Source organism: Chamaea fasciata, unplaced genomic scaffold, assembly GCF_029207755.1.
Source record: "Chamaea fasciata isolate MVZ Bird 193981 ecotype frontalis unplaced genomic scaffold, bChaFas1.0.hap1 SCAF_9, whole genome shotgun sequence".
Lineage (NCBI taxonomy): Eukaryota > Metazoa > Chordata > Aves > Passeriformes > Sylviidae > Chamaea > Chamaea fasciata.
This window is the reverse complement of record NW_027094094.1, coordinates 34,264,482-34,284,622: the sequence shown is the minus strand read 5'-3', so window position 1 is coordinate 34,284,622 and position 20,141 is coordinate 34,264,482. Positions and strand designations below refer to the sequence as shown.

General features: G+C 40.6%; 1 protein-coding gene across 2 annotated transcripts in view; it reads left to right on the top strand.

Annotated features, from left to right (window-relative positions):
- Positions 1 to 19,653, top strand: part of HERC4 (HECT and RLD domain containing E3 ubiquitin protein ligase 4) — a 30,666-nt gene extending 11,013 nt beyond the window's left edge. For both annotated transcript variants that reach the window (XM_066191832.1, XM_066191831.1), the window contains exons 8-26: positions 790 to 920; positions 1,578 to 1,738; positions 2,084 to 2,160; positions 4,188 to 4,312; positions 4,840 to 4,899; positions 5,404 to 5,515; positions 5,846 to 6,035; positions 7,039 to 7,211; positions 8,172 to 8,288; positions 9,243 to 9,266; positions 9,803 to 9,901; positions 11,091 to 11,258; positions 11,361 to 11,504; positions 12,383 to 12,549; positions 13,300 to 13,366; positions 13,581 to 13,663; positions 16,073 to 16,256; positions 16,796 to 16,898; positions 17,797 to 19,653. In XM_066191832.1, the coding sequence (XP_066047929.1) occupies positions 790 to 920; positions 1,578 to 1,738; positions 2,084 to 2,160; positions 4,188 to 4,312; positions 4,840 to 4,899; positions 5,404 to 5,515; positions 5,846 to 6,035; positions 7,039 to 7,211; positions 8,172 to 8,288; positions 9,243 to 9,266; positions 9,803 to 9,901; positions 11,091 to 11,258; positions 11,361 to 11,504; positions 12,383 to 12,549; positions 13,300 to 13,366; positions 13,581 to 13,663; positions 16,073 to 16,256; positions 16,796 to 16,898; positions 17,797 to 18,005 (2,394 nt within the window). In that variant the 3' untranslated portion in view covers positions 18,006 to 19,653. The remainder of the gene's footprint in view (positions 1 to 789; positions 921 to 1,577; positions 1,739 to 2,083; positions 2,161 to 4,187; positions 4,313 to 4,839; positions 4,900 to 5,403; positions 5,516 to 5,845; positions 6,036 to 7,038; positions 7,212 to 8,171; positions 8,289 to 9,242; positions 9,267 to 9,802; positions 9,902 to 11,090; positions 11,259 to 11,360; positions 11,505 to 12,382; positions 12,550 to 13,299; positions 13,367 to 13,580; positions 13,664 to 16,072; positions 16,257 to 16,795; positions 16,899 to 17,796) is intronic.
- The last annotated feature ends 488 nt before the right edge of the window (positions 19,654 to 20,141 follow it).

Below are 20,141 nucleotides of genomic sequence, written 5' to 3'. Positions count from 1 at the left end.
AGTTCAGAAAAACCTGGCACTGCTTGTTGTCCTGACTTGGTGACTGAGGCTGTTGGGTTTGCTCGGTGGATGCTGCAGTTTTGGTGATGGTTTCCAGCTGAGGGGCTGGCTAATGCAGAGTAGAGTTGAAGGAAATAGATCTGCAGTTTCAAAGCATCTGTAAATGGCAAATTTCAGAGTTGTTGTGAGGTAAGGTGTATAACTTCTGAAAATGTTTCTGGTTTAAACATTGAAGGTGTTGGTTAGTTTCTTGATTAATCAAAACCACATAAAACATTACTTGCCCTTCAACAATGTTGAAATTTTTGGTTTCTTATGCTTTCTAATAAGAAGGCTGTTTCATACTGTGTCATACTGTGTATCATCTGCTGAGCAGGGCAGCCTCCTGTTTGCTAATCACTTCATTATTTGTATTCAGAGTTTCAAAGCCCAAAGCACACTTTTTAATATTGTGAGTTTGTATATGGGTGAAGTTCATCAAGAAGACTGGAAAAGAGGAAAAAGGAGGATTAGGATCTATAAATGACACACGTAAATTGCATCATTTACAGGATTTTGATATGATAATAAGGAAACTAGTTGAGTGCCGTTTGACACAAGTAAGGTAATAGTTCATATCTGTGCCACGTTTTCATAACTCCAATTAACTCGTGACTCTTCTTTATCTCAGGACCCTGTTGCTCCCTGTATATTTTCTGTCCTTTCCCTGCAATGCCAAGATCATCAGGAAAGATGTGTTAAACCCCCTATTTCTGCGATCATCCTAACGTAAAATATTTATTTGTTTAGGAAGGTGGGGTTTTTACATTTGGAGCTGGAGGCTATGGTCAGTTGGGTCATAACTCTACCAGCCATGAGATAAATCCAAGGAAAGTTTTTGAGCTTATGGGAAGCGTCGTCACGCAAATCACCTGTGGCAGGTAAGGTCTATTCTGTGCTAACCCTATGAATCTTACAGGTAACTTGTTTTGTATAAAACTTTGTATCTATTGCAATATGAGGCAGAGGTTTTCTTACCCTTTGTGGCCAGGAAAGATGAAAGAAATTTAGTGATGTTTTGGGGATTCTATAAAAGCATTCATAGATGAGCTAAAGGAAGTTGTGTATTTGAGAGGCTGTGATTTATTTAACTGGCAGTGTGAACAATAGTGTGAAGTGTGAGAGTATTTGTCGCTTTCGCTTCATAGCCTGTTGAAGGACAAGTGTGTTTGGGAAAGTACAAAACAGTTTACACAAATTCCCAACTGGTTCTTCACAAGCCTCTGACAGGAGAGGGAGCATCTAGAGTTGAGCAGGATGGGAAGGGAAGGGGGATGCAGGCAGTCTCTAGACATTGATTTCTGATATGCTCTAAAGGTCAGATAGGGGCTAAGCGCTGGCAGCTCCATTCTGGGAACCTTTCCATAACATAGGATTGCCTCTTGCAGTGTAAATGGAATGTTGCCAGTGGCTGGGCATTGCAGGAGAGCAGTGCAGTGTTGGGTAGGGCAGGACCTTTAGCACACAATTCCTGGCCAGGCCTGCACAAAGCATGTTCCAATGCTCAGGTTTGTGCTACTGAATTCTCTTTGCCCTAGGCAGCACACCACTGCATTCGTCCCTTCTTCTGGAAGAATTTACTCTTTTGGACTTGGAGGCAATGGGCAGTTAGGTACAGGGACCACCAGTAACAGGAAAAGTCCCTTCACAGTGAAAGGAAGCTGGATTCCCTACAGTACTCAGTGCCCAATGAGCACAGGTAAGCAGCAGCTGCTGTATTTACTTCTGGGTGGCCTGTTCCTTTATAGTGGCCTAAAATTCTCGAGATTTAAACTAAATACTGGCTGTCGTTGGTTTTTTTCCAAACAGTTTGATTCCACTGTGCTCTGTGTTCCTGCTGTAGGATTTACATGCCTGTGCTGGTGGGTGAGGGCCTCTGGTAGCACTGGACCTAGAACTTGCCTCAGGGAAAGATGGTCTTCACTGTTTTATCAGTGAGGTTCTGTCACAAGGGAACCTGTTTGTAACCGAGTGTTGATTGCAGCATCTTAATAATACTCGATTTCACATTTTCACAGTGGCCTGTTTTTTATTCCTCTTGCAGACAGTGAGGAGTGCTACTGTGTAAAGAGAATTTTCTCTGGTGGGGACCAAAGTTTTGCACACTACTTTTATCCACAGGTAACAAATTTGGGTTAATTTGGTTCCAAAGCTTGTGAAAGTTGGATTTTAGTTTTTTCCGATGCATTTTGAAGGATTTTGATGTTGAAGGTGCACGTGACTACATTGTAAAGTTTGTCAGAGCAGTGTGGAAGCAAAAGGCACTAAGTCATGGTAGCAGCTGGAGGACTTGCATCCAGTGTTAGCTGTCAGGAAGCTCCTGAGACTTTCTGGCATAAGCTTTTTTCTTGATAAATGAATCCACTTCTTTTCATATCGTAAGGGAAGAATTGATTGAATATTTGAGCTCTTTGCTCCCTGCCCAGTCCTCCTCATAGCTCCTGACAGCAGCAGCTTTGGTGTCTTCTGCTCTGTAGCCATTTTGAAGTGGAGAGGAAACAAATGAAGCTTTTTGCTAAAAATTACTGGTGGTGACATAGTTTGTTATGTCACAGTTTTATCACGGTCATAAAGCTCTAGTTTTAAAGTAACAAGAATTGATCTGTTTAAATTCTAGCACATAAAAGAGTCTGGAAGGACTTTACAGTAAAAATGGCAATGTGGAAGGGTGATGGAAAGGAAATGCTATTGGAGGGTGAGTTGGGAGATAAACTAAAAACAAGATGAAGATTCATGGGACCATTTCCAGTACAGCTCAGCAGATAGTAGACTGTGGGGATTGATGAAGGATCAGGAGTTGAGTATGTAGGGTGAAAAGTAATTTGGACACAAGGGAAAACGGGTTTTAGTGGGGAAGCACGTTTATGAAGAAAAACTGAGTACACATCAGACTTGCAGCAGTGCTTTGTGCTCAGGGCCTGTTCTGGTTGTACAGAATCAGCAGTTTTTCTAGGATTGACTTGTTGGATTCTTTTTCTAAATTCTGATAGGGTTTTAACCATTGCTGTATTTGGGAGAAATTTGCTTAGCAGGTGTTAAGTGGAAAGCTGCTTATAGTAGAGACTCAAAACTTGTCTATTAAAACTTCCTTAAAAACTTTATGTGCAATTTTCATAATTACTGGAGTAGTTCCTGACTAATTGAGGTGAACTGGAGACTGTATGAATGCAGTTATTGTGGCTTGTTCTGTACGAAAAGTATTAGCAATAGATGAACTTGGATGCTGCAGAAGTATCCCTTTTAGTACTCCTTAGTTTGGTAATTTGTTGAATTCTTCCAGAGTTGTGTGTGTACTGTGCCCCTGGGGTTTTTGTGTCCCTGCCAGTTAAGGGGACCTGGCCAGTACCAGTTTTCTCAAGTCAGTTTTTGGGCAGCTCGGTTCCCTGAGTTTTTTTTCTTTGGCCGGACAGAAGGGAAATGACAAAAGTGTTCCTCGTCCTGATGCTGTAGGATGGGATCAGAAGTGCTGATTTTTGGCAGCAGATAGTCACTGTCACACTGAGTCAGCTCAGCCTTGTCAGATGGCACCCTCAGGAGGAAAACATTTTACCTCAGGTAAAATGTTTTACCTCGTTTCTGGTGCTATTTGGCATCTCTTTTTGAACCAGTGCTCCTGCTAAAAACAATGATCTTGCTTCTCCTCCTCTTTACGATTACAGCTCTTAGTGGAATTCATTTGATATGAGCAGCACTTCCAAATGCAGCTCCTGTGACGAGGCAGGGCATGTTCACAGAAGCATGGTTCATCCTCAGAGGAGCCTGATGGAAGTGGGCTGGAAGAACATCTGTCTGAAAAATTGAATGGCTCCTTTTCTGTGTGCTCACAGCTTGGCAGGGAGCTAAGTGGCTCCCGGTGGCTGGAGAGGAGATGCTTGCTGCTCACATCTAAAGCTGGGTTAGTGTTCACCGCAGAGACTAGGGATGTTGAAGGAGTTGGCCATTAAGCAAGGTGTGTGAATTAACACCTAACTGAGGTGGTTTTAGTGTATGCTCTGCAAGGAGTGCAGAGCTGTTACACACAGTGTGTTTCACAGCAATTGTATGGATAGGCGAATTGTCAGCTAAGACAGCTCAACCAGAGGGCTGATTTTTCTGGAAACCAATTTTTCTGTGCCTGATTCTTTATGCTTTCTTGAAAATTTATTTAGAACATGGTGCCGCCAGATGATTTTAGGTATCCTGACCTTTTGAAGCAGATCTGGACTGTGAATGAAACGTTTATTCAAAGATTGCTGAGTTTCCCATCTGGAAGACTTCCTGTAGAGATAGCTAAGTAAGTGGTGTAAGGGAAAGAAGTGGTCTTTGGTGATTCTGCTTCTGAATGGAGCATTAATGGGGCTTAGGGCACGCACAGCAGAGCTGTTTTTAATTACTGATGTTATGACTTGCGGAGCTCTCGCTGTGCTTTCATTGTCCTGCTTGTTGAGTAGTTTAGATCCTTGAGACTGTGTCATCTCTGCTCCTGTTTAGAGGATGCAAAATGAAATTAAGTATCTAATTGCGCTTTGAAAAAAAGCAATACGTGTAAAGAGATACGAGAACAACTCAAAGATTATTGCTTCTGTTTTAATAAGAGTATGCAAAGAAATTAAATTATTGCACGACTGGCTGTGATTTGAGCTGTCTCTAAGTGTTGAGTCTTGACTGAAGGTTTTATTAAGTATTGTTTAGTCACATTTGAGTCAGAGTCCCATCCTCTGCACAACGTAAATTATTAGGGATTAAATAAAGGCTTTTTTATTGCAAGTGCTGATTTGTAAAAGGAAAACCAAATGTAACATTTCCTGTGACCAATTTCAGTGAAATCGATGGAACGTTCTCCTCAGCTGGGTGCCTGAATGGGAGCTTTTTGGCATTGAGGTAAGCGGGTGGGTTTTTAACGAGCGTTCCTGTGGACAGCATTAGTGGTGGCTGCCTTCCTGCTGTCCCTTGTGTCAGCTGGGACACCTTCCCAGGGTTTCCTCATCTCATTGATGCTCTGACACCCTCAGCTGAAACTCCTTCTCCTTTCCTGCCCCGTGTTTTGTCAGCTGCCCCAGTAAGAATGGCTCCTGCCTGTCTTGGCTGCTGCCACGTAAGCCAGCAAAGTTCATCACATTTGTCAACCACGGGTTGTTTATAATTCAAGGAGAGTTCATTGCATGAGCTGTTTTATATCCTAGTCTTTTTGCATGATTTTCTTGCAGTTATTGAAGTTTTTTTTTTTCCAGTTGTTTCGAAGGCCGTGTAAAAAATGGAAGTCTGATATATTTTAAATCCTTAGTCAGTAGGTCTGAAATTCAAGGGAGAAAAATCTTGAGTTGCTGAGAACAGAGGATTCAGTCTTTCTGTTGTGTTTTCTTTTTCTTTCTTTTCTTCCTACAGCAACGATGATCATTACAAAACCAGCACTAGATTCTCAGGGGTTGATATGAATGCTGCTAGATTACTCTTTCACAAACTCATCCAGCCTGAGCATACTCACATATCACAACAGGTTTGTGCTGCGTATTTTCCTTACGTTTGGGATTATCTTTCTGGCTTACAGCTCTCCAGAAATACTACTGTTGTGCTTGGTCCAGCCCTGTGAAGAGTTTTATTTACTCAATAATATATTGACTGCAAATGCGTGAAGCCCTCTTTTGTTGTGACAATCAGGTGACACATCAGCATATTCTATTTTAATTTTTACTGTCGTTTTCTAAATGTATAATAGTTTTCACTGAAGCTCTTCATTACTGTTTTCTAGATCAGTTTTCATATACATGGGCATTTGTTTAAAATCTCAATTGTATTAAAATAAACAGAATTTTCTGATGTGCTGTAGGTGGCAGCTAGTTTGGAAAAGAACCTTATTCCCAAATTGACCAGCTCCTTACCAGATGTTGAAGCGTTGAGGCTGTATCTCACTTTACCAGAGTGCCCACTGATGAGTGATGAAAACAATTTCACAACGTTAGCTATTCCTTTTGGAGCAGCTATTCTGAACCTAGAAAAAGCTCCCCTGAAAGTTCTTGGTAAGAAACTGAATTTTTACTGTTGAAACTAAGGATCTACAGATGAAAATGTAGAGAAATTCCGTCAGCGAAGACCTGGCCTTGGCAGCACCCGCTGTGTATTTACAGTTCTGTACAATTCCCCAGTGAGAAAGTTAAGGCTTAACATTGCTTGCTGTAAGAAAACACTTATTCTGTTGCTTCAGGGTGAGTTAACAGGCCATCCCTGTGAAATCAGCTGGTATTGTCGTTTTTGGATTGATGCCATTTGGGAGGAATTAAACCGTGCAGTTCAGTGTAATTGATATGTGTCTTTGCTCTTTAAAGTGAAAATTATGTGGTCAGACAGCTAACAAGCTCTAAGCAATTTACAGAAGTGTTGCAGAGCAGATGTTAAGTTGTCTTGGTTGTGACTACAGCACCTGTTCCGAGCTTCTGAGGCAGTTGATCTTTTCTTGCTGGTGCCAAGATGTGGTCTTCAAATATGCAGCTGAGAACAACTCTGGTTTTTTAACTCTGCTTCTTTACACTTCCTTGTTGTGACTCCTGTCAGCTGAAATTCAGCTTAAGGAATTGTTTTCAGAATGTTTTGCTTTTAATTGGTTTCTTTTTGCGAGGGTACTTTCATTTTCCTCAGTTATGCTCTGCCTTGTAATCTCTCTGCCTTTTTCAGTAGTTTTTGGTGAGAGTAAAGAAAAAGCAAACTGATAGTTTTTTGAACTCTAGATCCTTTTCCATCGTTTTCTGTTGTTCTCACTGTTGTTTGCTTAAGATTTCAGGTTTTGAGCCATCTGTTTTTATCAAATGTTAGATTGTGATACTGTTGTTTGTCTGGGTGAACAGACTTCAAGGGCCTTAGATTTGATGTGTAACAATAGAGCATTTGTTGTGTTACAACGTTTTTTTCAGTCTGTAGTAACTGATGCTTACGCTTTCTAGCCAAACACGTTTCTTAGTTAAAAGGATAACCTAACAGTGGGGCAGTGACAAGTACTAAATTTGCATGTTCTCCGTGTGTTGACAGAAAATTGGTGGTCTGTACTTGAACCTCCCTTGTTCCTCAAGATAGTGGAACTCTACAAGGATGTCGTAGTGCACCTTTTGAAGCTGTGCAAGATGGGCCTTCCACCTTCTGACAGAAGAATACTCACCAATTTCCTACACACGGCCTTCAGAGTTCTGGAAATACTGCACAGAGTACGTTTGTGGCATTTCTAAACAGTTCCTTGGCTGCTTGGCTTTGTCAGCAGCTCTGTGCCAGGTAGTTGGTAGAGGCTAAGTCACTGATCCCTTGGAAAGGTCAGAATTGCATCTACAGAAATATCTGTAGTTGTTTCATCTGGACCTGTGAATCGTCGGGTCTGACGTGGCGATGGAATTAACTGTTTTTGGGGAACACAGAGTGACCCAGTCATTTGCATCTCTGAGGGTACAGGTTAAAGTGAGAGGGGAAAAATGGGGTGACAGCTCTGGGATATTTTGCAGATTGAGTGTCTGGTGGTTTGGAGGGGGCTGTGGGAGCTATTTGTGAAAGGTGGGCTTAGATTATCTGGTTATAAAGGCAGGCTCTTTAGAACTGTCTTGGTGCTTTGCCAGTCAGCGGCACTTAGCAGTCCTTGAGAAATGAAGTGTGTATTAGGAAAATGTGGATGCTTCTGGATTAAAACTCTGCTGTAGAGACAAGCCTCTGTATAAAGTTACTTTCCCCACATCTCTCTTTTTTTGAAGCTTGATGTTTTTAAATGGAAACTGTGCCTCTACTCACAGGTAATAGTTAGTGTTCATACTGTAACTAAGACTAGAGTTATCGAATCCTAGCTCTTAAATCGGTGCAAATGCAGGAACAAGTGTTTATTCCGTCGTGGGTATGAATATGTGTGTTATCACTGTTCCTGTGAGGTCAGAGGACGTTTCAGAGGGGCAGCCCTGTTACTCAGTACTGTGTGCAGTTCATTGTGTTTTCCTTCACTCTTTGATGGGATTTTGAATAGTCCATGTATCCGTGTCTTTAACATTGTTTTTTGCTTTCTTGTAGGCACTGTTGTTTTTCTAGAATGTTTTAGTAGCTGGGTGTCTGTGGCTGATGCAGCAGATGCTTGGAAAACATGGAAAGTATCCCTTTGAAAGCTAATAAAAAAATAAATTGCACTTCCTTAGGTAAATGAAAGAGGACAAGTTATACAGTATGACAGATTTTACATTCATGAGATACAAGATTTGATAGATATCAGAAATGACTATGCCAACTGGTTCCAGCAACAGGTATTGGGACTGGTAAGTCGTGTTGATTTTTATTTGGGGTTTTTGAGGGTGTTTTCCTCCCGTGTTTTGTGTTTGTTTCATCCCTTGAAAGAAATCCATAGATTCTCTAAGTCTGAGCACGTTTTTTCATAAAAGCACCTTCACAGATGACCAGTGCTGAACAGACTGGTGTCAGGTACTGGCTAAGCAAGAACTGTTAAGAAGGTGTGCTTCTTCTAGGGTGTCATTCTTAGGGTTGACGCTGCTCAATATTTGAATCTGTCGGTTGGAAAGTGATTTAGAATGCTGTCGCTGGAGACTTGCCGTGTCAAAAAAGTTAGGGATGTAATGATCCGCAGTAGGAAAACGTTCAGAATAACTGAGTTGCTGCCTTAGGTAGGTCCAGTCAATGGATAATGAGTCAGGAAGTGCAGCAGGGAGCTGCAGGCCCAGAGAGCTGTTGGGATTTTCTGCTTGGAGTTTAGCAGCCACAACTGAGATAATTAATTCCTGCATCTGTAAACAGAAGAGGGATAAGTGGGAGTCAATTAATGATTGCGCGGAGAATTAGTGAGGCTTTTGCCACAGTTCCTTGACTTTAGCTTTGAAAGAATATTGCAAGTAATTTAAGAAGTTTTCTCTGGCGACCCGTGTTTTCTTCTTTTGCAACCGTACCAGCAGATGTCATTACTTAATGTGTGGAAGTGAACATTTTAAATGTGTCATTTTTTTGCATCCAAGCAAACATGATACTTTAACAGCCCTGTTGTTAAAGACTGCTAAACAGGGTGTTGAAAGACAAGCTTGTATTTAATAAATGGATTAGAATGTTTATGGTCAATGTTTATTTCTCAGTAAACCTTCTCTTGGGGGGAAGCAGTCAATAAATATTTTTTAAATTCTGCATCAGAGATGAGTAATTAATGCAGACACTAATGCTGCTTTTTCATCTTAATTGTTGCTACCTTTGTGCAAATGCTGTCATAGGATGTCAACCATGGATTAACTGAGGTAAGATTGGTTGCAATCTGATTTCTTTTAAAGAATGTAAGGAAATCAGAAATGTGAATGTCAAGGATTGTCTGCTGTGTTCTGTTGGGAGTAAAGCTTCAAAGTAGCCGTGGCTGTAATCTAAAAAAAAACCAAACCTTTGTGGTGCTAAAATATGTAATTGTCTGTATTGCAAATCTGGAACAGCAGTTGGAAAAAAGGGCTACTTTTATACCCACTAGCTGCAATAACAGTTCTGAAATGAAAATGTGCTAAGTGAGAGTGTCGTTTGTGTCTGGCTTGATTTGGTTTGGCTTGATTGAGTTTTGTTGGATTTTTTTTTTTTTTTTTTGTTTATTTTTGGCTGAAATACTAAACAATTAAAAATCTACTTAATGTTCCTAAGATGCTTTGGTTCTGCATTGATAATAAATCAAGACTGAATTCTCTTACCAGTAAAATAGATACATTAAATGAGTGCTTCTGCAAAGGCTTTTTTTAACCACAGTTGTGGCTTTTGAATAAGCTGAGCTAAGGCCTGGTTCTTTTCATTCCAGTTAACAGATATTCCTGTTATAATTTGCACATACCCATTTGTATTTGATGCCCAGGCAAAGACAACTCTCTTGCAAACAGATGCAATCATACAGATGCAGGTAGGAGGCTAATTTTTAATGTTACAAATTCATTATTTTTCCCCCTGAGTTGGGGACCTTGGGCGTTCCTGTTGGGTTTGTTTTTTTTTTTTTTTTTTGGTTTTTGTTTTTTTTTTTTTTTTTTGGTTGGGCTGGTTGGTTTATTTTGCTTTTGTTTGGTTTTTTAACTCTGTGTCATCTCTCCCCCATAAAAATCAAGGATCTAGTGTTAATCTCAGGGTATGTACATGGTAGATCGTAGTGGGTTTGGGATCACATTGAAATTAGATTGTTTTATAATTGCAGGCATTTCCAAGGAAGTTCTTTTCCTTTCAGTAGTGAGATGGCTTCTTTATGTGTTTACAACCCATGGTGCAGGTACAAAACCAGAAACAAATAGCAGTGAAAAACCCCAAACCCACAACGCAAAGAAACATAAAACCTCAAGCACCACCCACAACCAACAAACAGCCCCACCTCCCATATGGGCAGGCTTGGAGTTTTACCTGGGTTATTGGTCTGAGTCTGAGAATAACCAGATGGTGTAAGTCATGCTCAAGTGATGGGCTCATGCAGGAAAAAACTGCCTCGCTCTTGTAATTAATAATAAATGTCGTCTCACGTGCCTTTAAAAATGTATATGCATAGTCAATACCAACATCTGATGGATTCAGGCAAATGGTTGCATTAAATGTTGCTATCAACAATAGTAAATAGTATTAAAGCACACAAACTCTCCAGAGTTCTCTGCCATATTCAGAACATTTGCATCAGCATTTTCTTTTTCGAACAATTTTAATAGAGAAATTATCATGCAAGTTAAATAAATGGCTTTTCATGCTGTGAATTAGTTGCTAATGTAGGTTTGTTTTCATGCCCAGTTTGTATTAAACAGCTTACTCTTTTTTAGAGGAAATGCAGGATCTTTTGGCTTCCTTCTGTTATCGAAGGTATTTTGTCTGGAGTGTCAGAACTTGGGTTCTTACACTTCCCTGAGCATTAGCAGTGGTGAGAGCAATGGGTAAAGGAAAAATCCTTCCTGGAATCAAATACTTCCTGAGATAAAAGGAATACAAAGAAAACTTGGGCAAATTGAGTAGCTCTGGTATTAGTTATTCCCATCTGCACTTTTGCAGACAAGACTGCTGGACAATGAATACAGGCAGGAATTTTTCCTACCTGCTGACACCCTCACTTTGTTTTCCTGCAGATGGCTGTGGATCAGGCCCACAGGCAGAATTTGTCTTCTCTCTTCCTGCCAGTATTTGAATCTGTCAACCCCTGCCTGATAGTGATGGTCCGGAGGGATAACATTGTAGGGGATGCTGTGGAGGTGCTCAGGAAAACAAAGAATGTAGACTACAAGAAGCCACTCAAGGTATTGCAGCACATACTGCTGACAGGGATTGAGGGGATTTTTGGACAACCCGGGGTTTGCAATCTCCCTGCAGTTCAGTGCTCACTGAGTTGTGTGTTCCAGGTTATTTTTGTAGGGGAGGAGGCTGTCGATGCTGGAGGCGTTCGCAAAGAATTTTTTTTGCTCATCATGAGGGAGTTGCTAGATCCCAAGTATGGAATGTTTAGGTATTACGAGGAGTCCAGGCTGATCTGGTTCTCTGATAAGGTAGGCTGTGATCTATATTCCGTCATCTTAACTTTCAGGATTTTTATTAATAATATATGAGCATTGTAGTTTGTGGTCGTTTTATTTCAAGAGTAGGAGCTGAAGCAGGTATTCTCAAAAGAAGTTTATTTTTGTAATTATTAGATCAAAACTTCCCCCATTCCTTGCTATTTCCTTTTTGCTTTCCCCATGCCTTGTTTGCCTCTTGCTGGCTGTCCCCACGCCAGCCAGGATTTTTAGGAAGAAGTAGCCAGAACAACCTGATTCCGAGGGCAGAATCAGGAAATCAGGGTGGCACAGACAAATTCTTGAAGTGGCCTCTTGAGCAGGTCTTCCTGTGTGCAGTTCCATTCTGGGTGATAGGTGATCATGGAGTTGTACTTTGTTGGAAGGTTTGATCCCTGACTCTTTAGTCTTCCTTCAGAGAACACTGACTGGGGTGGCTGGATCACAAGTATCTGAATATTTACATTTCCACAGGTGTGTTTAAATTAAGCCTTGGTAATTAATTCTGATGGTGTCAATAGTGAACTCTTCTCTCTTCCTCCCCAAAATAATTTAAAAAAAAAAAATTCACATCTTTAACCACTAAATAGTGCAATAGGAATCCTAATGCATTATGGGTCCCCTGTAACACAGAATATGTTGCAGCTCAGCCTTTTTAATTTTAAATGGAAAGGATTCTGTTCCCTTGGATTTCAGTTTCAGCTGGTTAAACTTTATCCTGTTTTCCTTGGTACTTAGAGATACATAGGTGTATAAAGAAAATATGAATTAAATTCACTCAGATTATACTGTACTGTACACTTCTTCCTGGACTGTGAAAGGTTAAAATAACTTCTTTATTTTAAACCATCTTGTCTGTTTTCTGTTCTTAGACCTTTGAAGACAGTGACTTGTTTCATTTGATTGGTGTTGTCTGTGGGCTAGCAATATATAATTTTACTATTGTAGACCTTCATTTTCCTCTGGCTTTGTACAAAAAGCTATTGAATAAGAAACCATCCCTGGATGACTTAAAAGAATTGATGCCAGATGTTGGCAGGTAAGCAAGAAAGAAAAATGGGTGTTGTTAGAAATTAATTTTGAAATCAACATTTTCCTCTAAGAACATAACATTTCTTTTGCACAGTAACTGGGTGAACAGCTCGGAGTAAATTGCAGCCGTGGTGTCGTTGGATAACATTTGACACTTCCTGTTGTTAAACACCTGCGTCTCAGTGCTTGGTGTTAGTGATTGTCCCTTCTGTTTTACGATCCTACAAGAATTTTAGGGGGAAAAAAAGCCTTGAAATTCCAACCCCTTGAGTTTTAGCCATTAATTTTTATAAGCCCAAGTGTGAACACAGTTTCAGTTCTGAGTTAAATCCATTAAGAAAATATTTTTGCTTGTTTCAGGAACGAATCCATAATATTTACTTTTGACTAGGGATTTGACTAGGACTAGCAGGTAGGAGGCTCCAGTGAGCAGAAAAGGATGCTTGATGGCCTCAGTGTTGTGGATGCCAAAGTTTTCATAGATTCAAGGAGAAATCAAAGATGTTAATGCAAGAGCCAGTCAGTGGGTCTTTAGTACCAGCTGCCCCTGCTTTGGGAACCCCATGAGATAATCAAAAGGAAATGATTGCCTGGGATTTCCCAGCACTACACAAGGTGCAAGTCAGTAAGATAATAAATGAAATAGCAGCGGAAAGATACTTCTGGAATTTGAATTATCAAAGCGTAAAGAATACTTCAGGAAAATAAATTCATCTTTCTTTCCCCTGGTGCAAGTATTTTTTAACTTATTTTGCAGGGGAATGCAACAACTACTGGACTATCCAGAGGATGACATAGAAGAAGCATTTTGTCTTAATTTTACTGTAAGTTTTCTGTAGCGTTTGAAGTATGTCTTGCCAAGCTCACACCATCTCTTTTAATTGCCTCTGATGGAGTGTTTTAACAGAAGCATCGGCTGCTGATTCCCATGAGTTTTAGCTCCTGTGTCTGCCATTCATGTTGCAGTTAACTAAGTGGTGGGAAGAAGTACTTCGTGCAATAAATAAGATTTACGCTGTTTTTGTTTGTTTCAAATAGATCACTGTGGAAAATTTCGGTACAACAGAAATTAAGGAGCTTGTTCCTAAAGGTGCTGACATTCCTGTAGTCAAACAGAATAGGTGAGTTGTGTGGGTTACAGGGTAGCTGAGTGTTGCTGTCTGCCTTGGGAGCGTTACTGGGCTGCTGTAAATGCCCTTTGCCGAGCTCTGACGCTGCTGTTGGAGGCAAAACTGCTTTGGCTGCTTTCCCAACCTCTTCTCACGTGTGTGGTTAAAATAGCTGTTGTCTTGTATTGGCACAGACAAGCTGTGGCTGCCCCATCCCTGGGAGTGCTCAAGGCTGGGTTGGACAGGGCTTGGAGCAACCTGGGCTGGTTGAAGATGTCCCTGCCCATGGCGGGGAGGTTGGACTAGATCTTCAGAGGTCCCCTCCAACGCCAGTCATAAGCATTTTATAAGATAAAAAACGTTTGTGGTTCTGTGATGCCTTGGAGTGGCTACCTAGGACAGAGGCTAGACAAAGTTCAGAGAATCATGTGAGTATTTATTAAAGGCCTTCAGCAGATACACGCTGGGCAGCCAAAAGCCTCCCAGAGGCTACACCCAAGGTGGATGGTGGTGTTCGGTTTTCCAGACAGAAATAAGTTTGGTCTGTTTGCATATCAGGGGTTAATCCTCCAATTACAGCTTCAGGTAATGAAGTCATTTACCCCCAGTTTGCTTCCCCCAGTTCACTGTTGTTTATATTTTCAGGGCCTGGGGCTGTAGGGTGTCTTGGATCTCAGGCCCAGAGGGATTGTTTTGTCTGACTAAAATGGGAGGAGAGTTAACTCACACTTTGTATGGAGTTTAGAGCTGTGCAATAATGCAGTACAGGATTTGAAAATTATAAAAGCTAAAGTCTTCAGGCATCACTGCAGGGAGCTACGTATCCTTGAAATTCAGTGAGTAATGATGAGAACTTTAACTTAAGGGCCATTCTTACAGCTACTCATTCATACATGAACATTATTTCAGTGAAGTCTTCCCTTCGTAGAGTAGATACCATTAGATAAGTTAATCCAGTGTTAGAAGAGTGAGTGACGGGAGGGTTTTTTTTCCTCAGTGAAGGACTCTGTAACTTTTCTTTATAAAAACAGCCTTTCCTGCCCTTTGTTCCCTTTCTGCTCCTGGAGGATCGGCAGAACGTACCTGGTGGTGCTTTTGTCCCCTTTTTGCAGAATTTTCCAGTCTGTTCTTTAATCTTTATGAATTCTCTGTGCTTGTACTTCTCCCAGGGTAAAGGGAGGATTGAATGGAAAGAGCACACTCTGTCAGAGCTGAATGCACATGAAAAACACCATAGCTTTGCAGTTCTCTGCTGTAGGTTTGATGTCCTGTCACCTAGTGACTGTAAAATTAGGGTTGAATTACGGGGAAAGTGTCAGGGTGCCTATGGAATTCCTGCTGCGTTGTTAGCACACGTTGTCTTGCAGCAGTGAAGAATTCCTCTTTCTCAAGCTCTAAATATTCCATGATGCTTCAATTAATTTTTTAATGTAAATTAATCACTGTGACTTTTCCCTGGAGCAGCCTTGCACTGTTAGTGTTACACAAGCTCCCTGCCCCTCTGTAGTTCCACAGTGTGGATGAGAGGGAGATCTCATGGAGTACTGAAGGGGAGGAGTGTGGATCAGCACTTTGGTCATCTCCAGCATTTCCAGTGCAACAGCATTAATAAATGTGTCATCTAAATGTGTTGATAGGATTCTGTCATTTACTGGTGATGTCACTCAAAGACTGGGGGTGGTGTTGAAACCCTTCCTCTCTTTCCGCAGTGACCACGTGTTGGTAGGATAGCTGTGATGTACAGTTGAGGTCACTGCCGCTGCAGAAACTAAACAGTGTTCACTGGGATCGATTTCATAAAAAGTATCATAAATACTGTATCGCATCAAGAAATTTTAGATCTCCCTTAAGTGCTGCCAAAGATGTTTCCAGCGGGATGCAAGAACTCCTTGTACCAAAGCACAGATAACAGGCCATCTGTTTCTCTTGTGTCCCAGCTCCTTGGCACTGGGCTTTTTACTGTGTAAGACTCAAATGTCCTTTTGAAGTTGATTTGCATTTTTAGTGCAAATACGGTAATCTTTTTAATTAAATACAGTAGACCAGTGAGTTTGATTAGTGGCTGTCAGGACACTCCCTGGAATTCAGGCCTTTCAGCTTGTTGCCAGTGAGTCCGGTTCACTGCAATGCACACAAATCGGGGAGGTGGTTGTAGTGCCTGAGGTATGTAACATTAAATGTTCCTGCTTTTCTGTTGCAGACTCTGCCTTCGGGGTGTGCTGGGGAAATACATCGACGTGCTCTTTTATCTTCACTGTGGTTGTAACATCAAGCAGACAATGCAATATATTGGGCTCCTTGTTGCTTCATTTGCTCTGCTCTGTTCTGTACAGAAATGGCCGCTGGTTTATTGGTAGAAGGATGACATGTACTGCATCCTCTTTATTTCCTCAACATCATTCTTTCTTTCTCTTTGTACAGGCAAGATTTTGTAGATGCGTATGTGGATTACATCTTCAATAGATCTGTGGCTTCCTTATACAGTGCATTCCATGAAGGCTTCCACAAAGTATGTGGAGGTAAAGTTCTTCAGCTCTTCCAGCCCAGCGAGTTGCAGGCAATGGTGATTGGGAACACGAATTATGACTGGAAAGAGCTGGAGAAGGTGAGAACCATGCTTAGCTATTGCTTTTGTGTCATTCTGATTTCAGGCTGCAAAAGCAGCTAGGTGTCCTCTTGAGCTCTGTTTTAATGAACATGATTCCTGTTACTTATTGACATCTTAAACCATCAATGAAGGAAGATCCTAAAATATTATTTATCTTCCTGCTCTAACTTTCTCCATCTAATTTCTGAAGGAAATCAGATTTAAAAGAGAAGCAGAAAAATCCACAGAGCTCAGAGCAGCTATACAATCTTCCACATTAGACATGAGAAAGCGAAGTGATTGCACGCAGTTATTAAAAGTAAATATTCTCGATTGCCAGAGCTCAGTGAGACTTGGTTGGGATTGAAAATGCATAATAGAGGCATCTGTCCCTATACTGAATTCAGACTGAACAGCTGAAGAAAGTGAAGTGAGGGAAGTAGTAGTAGTGTGTCACTACTGTGTCCCTTTACACAAACTGCATTCATTCTGCTGCAGTGTCAGCTTATCCAACTGTTCTGTGAGCAAGCAATAACCCCATTTCCTGCTCCTTTTAGAACACAGAATACAAAGGAGAATACTGGGCAGACCATCCTACAATTAAAATATTCTGGGAGGTTTTTCACGAGTTGTCTTTGGAGAAGAAGAAACAGTTTTTGTGTAAGTATTTGAAATTGTCTCACAGAAGTTTCTAACTGAACAGGATCACTGGGATTTCAGGCTCTTGCTCTAGGAGGGCAGATGGAAGTATTTGTCTGTAATGATGTGATTGACTCTTTGGGAAGAAAAATCATAGTAGAAGAAGTTGATTGTGTGCTTGTCTCTGATTTTCTTGGGGGTGTCCTGAGTCATCCTGCGTGATGGGTAGTTACAGATCACAGTAGGTCAGAGCAGCATCAAAAAAAAAAGACAAGCCAGTGCCGCAAAACCCCAACAGCCTAATCTGCTGATGACCTTTACTTGGTTACTAGGGTTTTTTCCCCTGTGCTTTGACATACAGTTCACATCCTCGAGGTTTTTCACTGCACAGAGATGGAAATTTGGAGTTGTAACTGACTGTAAATCTGCCAAGGTACTGGTATAAGTGGAAATGTACAGATGATAAAGTAATCAAAGCCTGCTGCGAGTGAGGATTTGCTTAGAGTAGGTCACAGATAAGTTTCCAGTTCAGATAAATTACTTACTGAACAAACTGATTATGTGTTTACAAGGTTCCTAGAAACGCTCGGTAAAGATACAGGCAGTGGATTTTAAGTGAGAAAGTTCTGTTGTGTGAAGAACTTTATGGTATTTTTTTATGGACTGTTTGGTTTCATATGCTAAATGAAATACTTTCCTTTATGGGTCACTTGCTGTTTTACAGTTATGAGGTCACATGTGGAAGGGTAGAGACCGGGTTAAGTCATATTCCCTGTTTTCCAAACTTCACAGAACTTGAGTTGAAAAGCTGGCCGTTGCTGGAATGATGGAAAAGGGCCAGCAATGATTAGAAGTGCATTATGTGACACAGACTCTGTCAGTCTTCAGCAAGTTCCAAGCCTTTGTTTTTTCTTGACAGTGTTTCTGACAGGCAGTGATCGGATTCCAATTCTTGGAATGAAGTGTCTGAAACTGGTCATCCAGCCAACAGGAGGAGGAGAAGATTACCTGCCCGTAGCTCACACTTGCTTTAATCTTCTTGATCTTCCAAAATACACAGATAAAGAAACCCTGAAATCTAAGTTGATCCAGGCTATAGACCACTATGAAGGTTTCAGTTTAGTATAACTTGAGAAATGAAAGTTCTGTGTAACGTGGGATCATTGAGTTTTTGTGTCTTTCTTGTGGTGGTAAATTCAGTGGATTAAGTGATGCAGTTGATAATATAACTGATTATTTGCAAAAAAATGTTCAGTGGTATGGATATTCTTGGGAGCCAAAAAAACCCCCACATTTCCAAAACTGAGGAACTGTCTTAATACATACCTTCTTGTACAGAGCCATGTGGATTTTGCCATCTTACAATAAAAACGAGAGTATTGTGAATGGGAGTCAAGTTTCACTAACAAGAATTAACATTTCACCTTATGCAAACAATTTGGCGTGTGAGTGCATGAGAGACTTGCTTCAGTTTTTCAAATCACTTAGTAAGAACATTTAACTTTTTCCCTGATTAATTCACTTGGTAACTTTTCATTTTGTAAATAATAAATTTTTTGTGATAAAATAGTTCTGTTCCAATAGCAGTATGGTTTCTATTGCTTGTAATTGAATATGAGCTTATTTTATGGCTTTTAACTAAAAAAGTGACTACTCTGATTTCTGAAGATATCTATTTTTCTGGTTTGTTTTAAGAACCTTAATAACGAAAGTGATTGTTTCAGAGACATTCATCTTCACAGTGTACAATCCACGAAGCAGTCACTTAGTGCCGATGCGAACCCACATCCAATGGCGTTTTTAACATGTGGATGGACAAGCTGACTTAAGACACTGTTTTATTTTTAAGGACTGATTCTGTAATTAGATGGACACAATTATAAAAGGGGTTAATTTATCGTTTGAAACCTCTGCAGTCATGTGTCGAGAATACAGCTTAGAAGAAGAAGATGCACCAGCCAATTGTTGCTGTCAAGAGGTTAAATGTTTATTTTTAAATGCTGAAAGCGTAGTTTATGGTTTCTAATAGAATTTTCACTTTTTTCCAGATAAGTGCATTTGAAATAACCTTTAACACCCCTCTCCCTTTTTCTTAAGATTTTATTTTTAGTATAATTGCCCTGAGACGATTGTGCTTAGCTGGACACTTTCGGATTTGACTTTTCCTTCTCTGGTTAAATTCCAGATTTTGTGGTGTTAATGCATATGTGACTTGCAGCTGTGAAACAAATATTTATTTTTTTTAGATTTTTAAATGCAGTGAAAAAAAATTCAAGCTATAATAAAAGACTTGAATGAAAACCTTTGTTGGTTGATGTGTACAGATGCTTGCAGCATGCAGAGTTCAAGTGGAGAGTACAGCTAGGAAAAGCAGGGAAGTGCAGTCATTGTAATCAAGTATATAATGTCCAGTTTCTGTGCTGGCAGTACGTACTGATGTAATCCAACACAAAGGTCAGTACAGTTAAAATCAGTCTTTTCCTTGACACTGTTTTTACAGCTTTCTCACGCAGTGTAACCTGTTAGTGATTGCTTTGCATGCAGCCCGTATTCCATCTTCTCCAGCATTTGTTACCTGGCTCGGAAATTTTCCCTCTTGCGAAAAACAAGGAACCAACAGATACTGAAGCAGCTTAATCTTATTGTGCGTGGAAGAAAGAAAAGGAGAAAAGGGGAAAAAAAAAAAAGGTATTTTGCAGTCATTTTACCAGGTAATATAAAACACCGTTTGTAATTATGAAACACCAAGATTGCAAAGGTAGATATTCTAAACTTTGGAAGTGGCTAATGTAAAACTATTTTCTTCTTTTTTCCCTTGTGTATTATTGCACGTCCAAGTGCTGTTTTTTTTCCCATGGGAGTCCTGTTTCATTTGATGCACACAGTTGGTATTTACTGAATAAGAGGGGCTTTATGTGCAGTTGTGGAGGTCCAGGTGTGATTTAGCGCGTATCATCCACATCCAGTGGTACGTGTTACGTATTTCATTTCCCTGGGAGACATTCTCTGGTTTTTGCTTATTGGCTTTTTAGTCCATGCCAGTATTAACCTGGAGGATGACTAAGGAGCCTCATTCTGTAGGTGAGGGCTCAGAGGCAGAGTCCAAGCCGTAATTCACTTGCCCATTTTTGGTGCCCAACTTAGGTTGCCGTAGGCGTCGTAGATGTCCTTCATTTCTGAATTGCACTTCTTGCTGACTAAACTGCTGTGGCAAGTGCTTCATGTCGGTGCAGAAGTTTCTCCAGCACATGGCAGACGCATTTC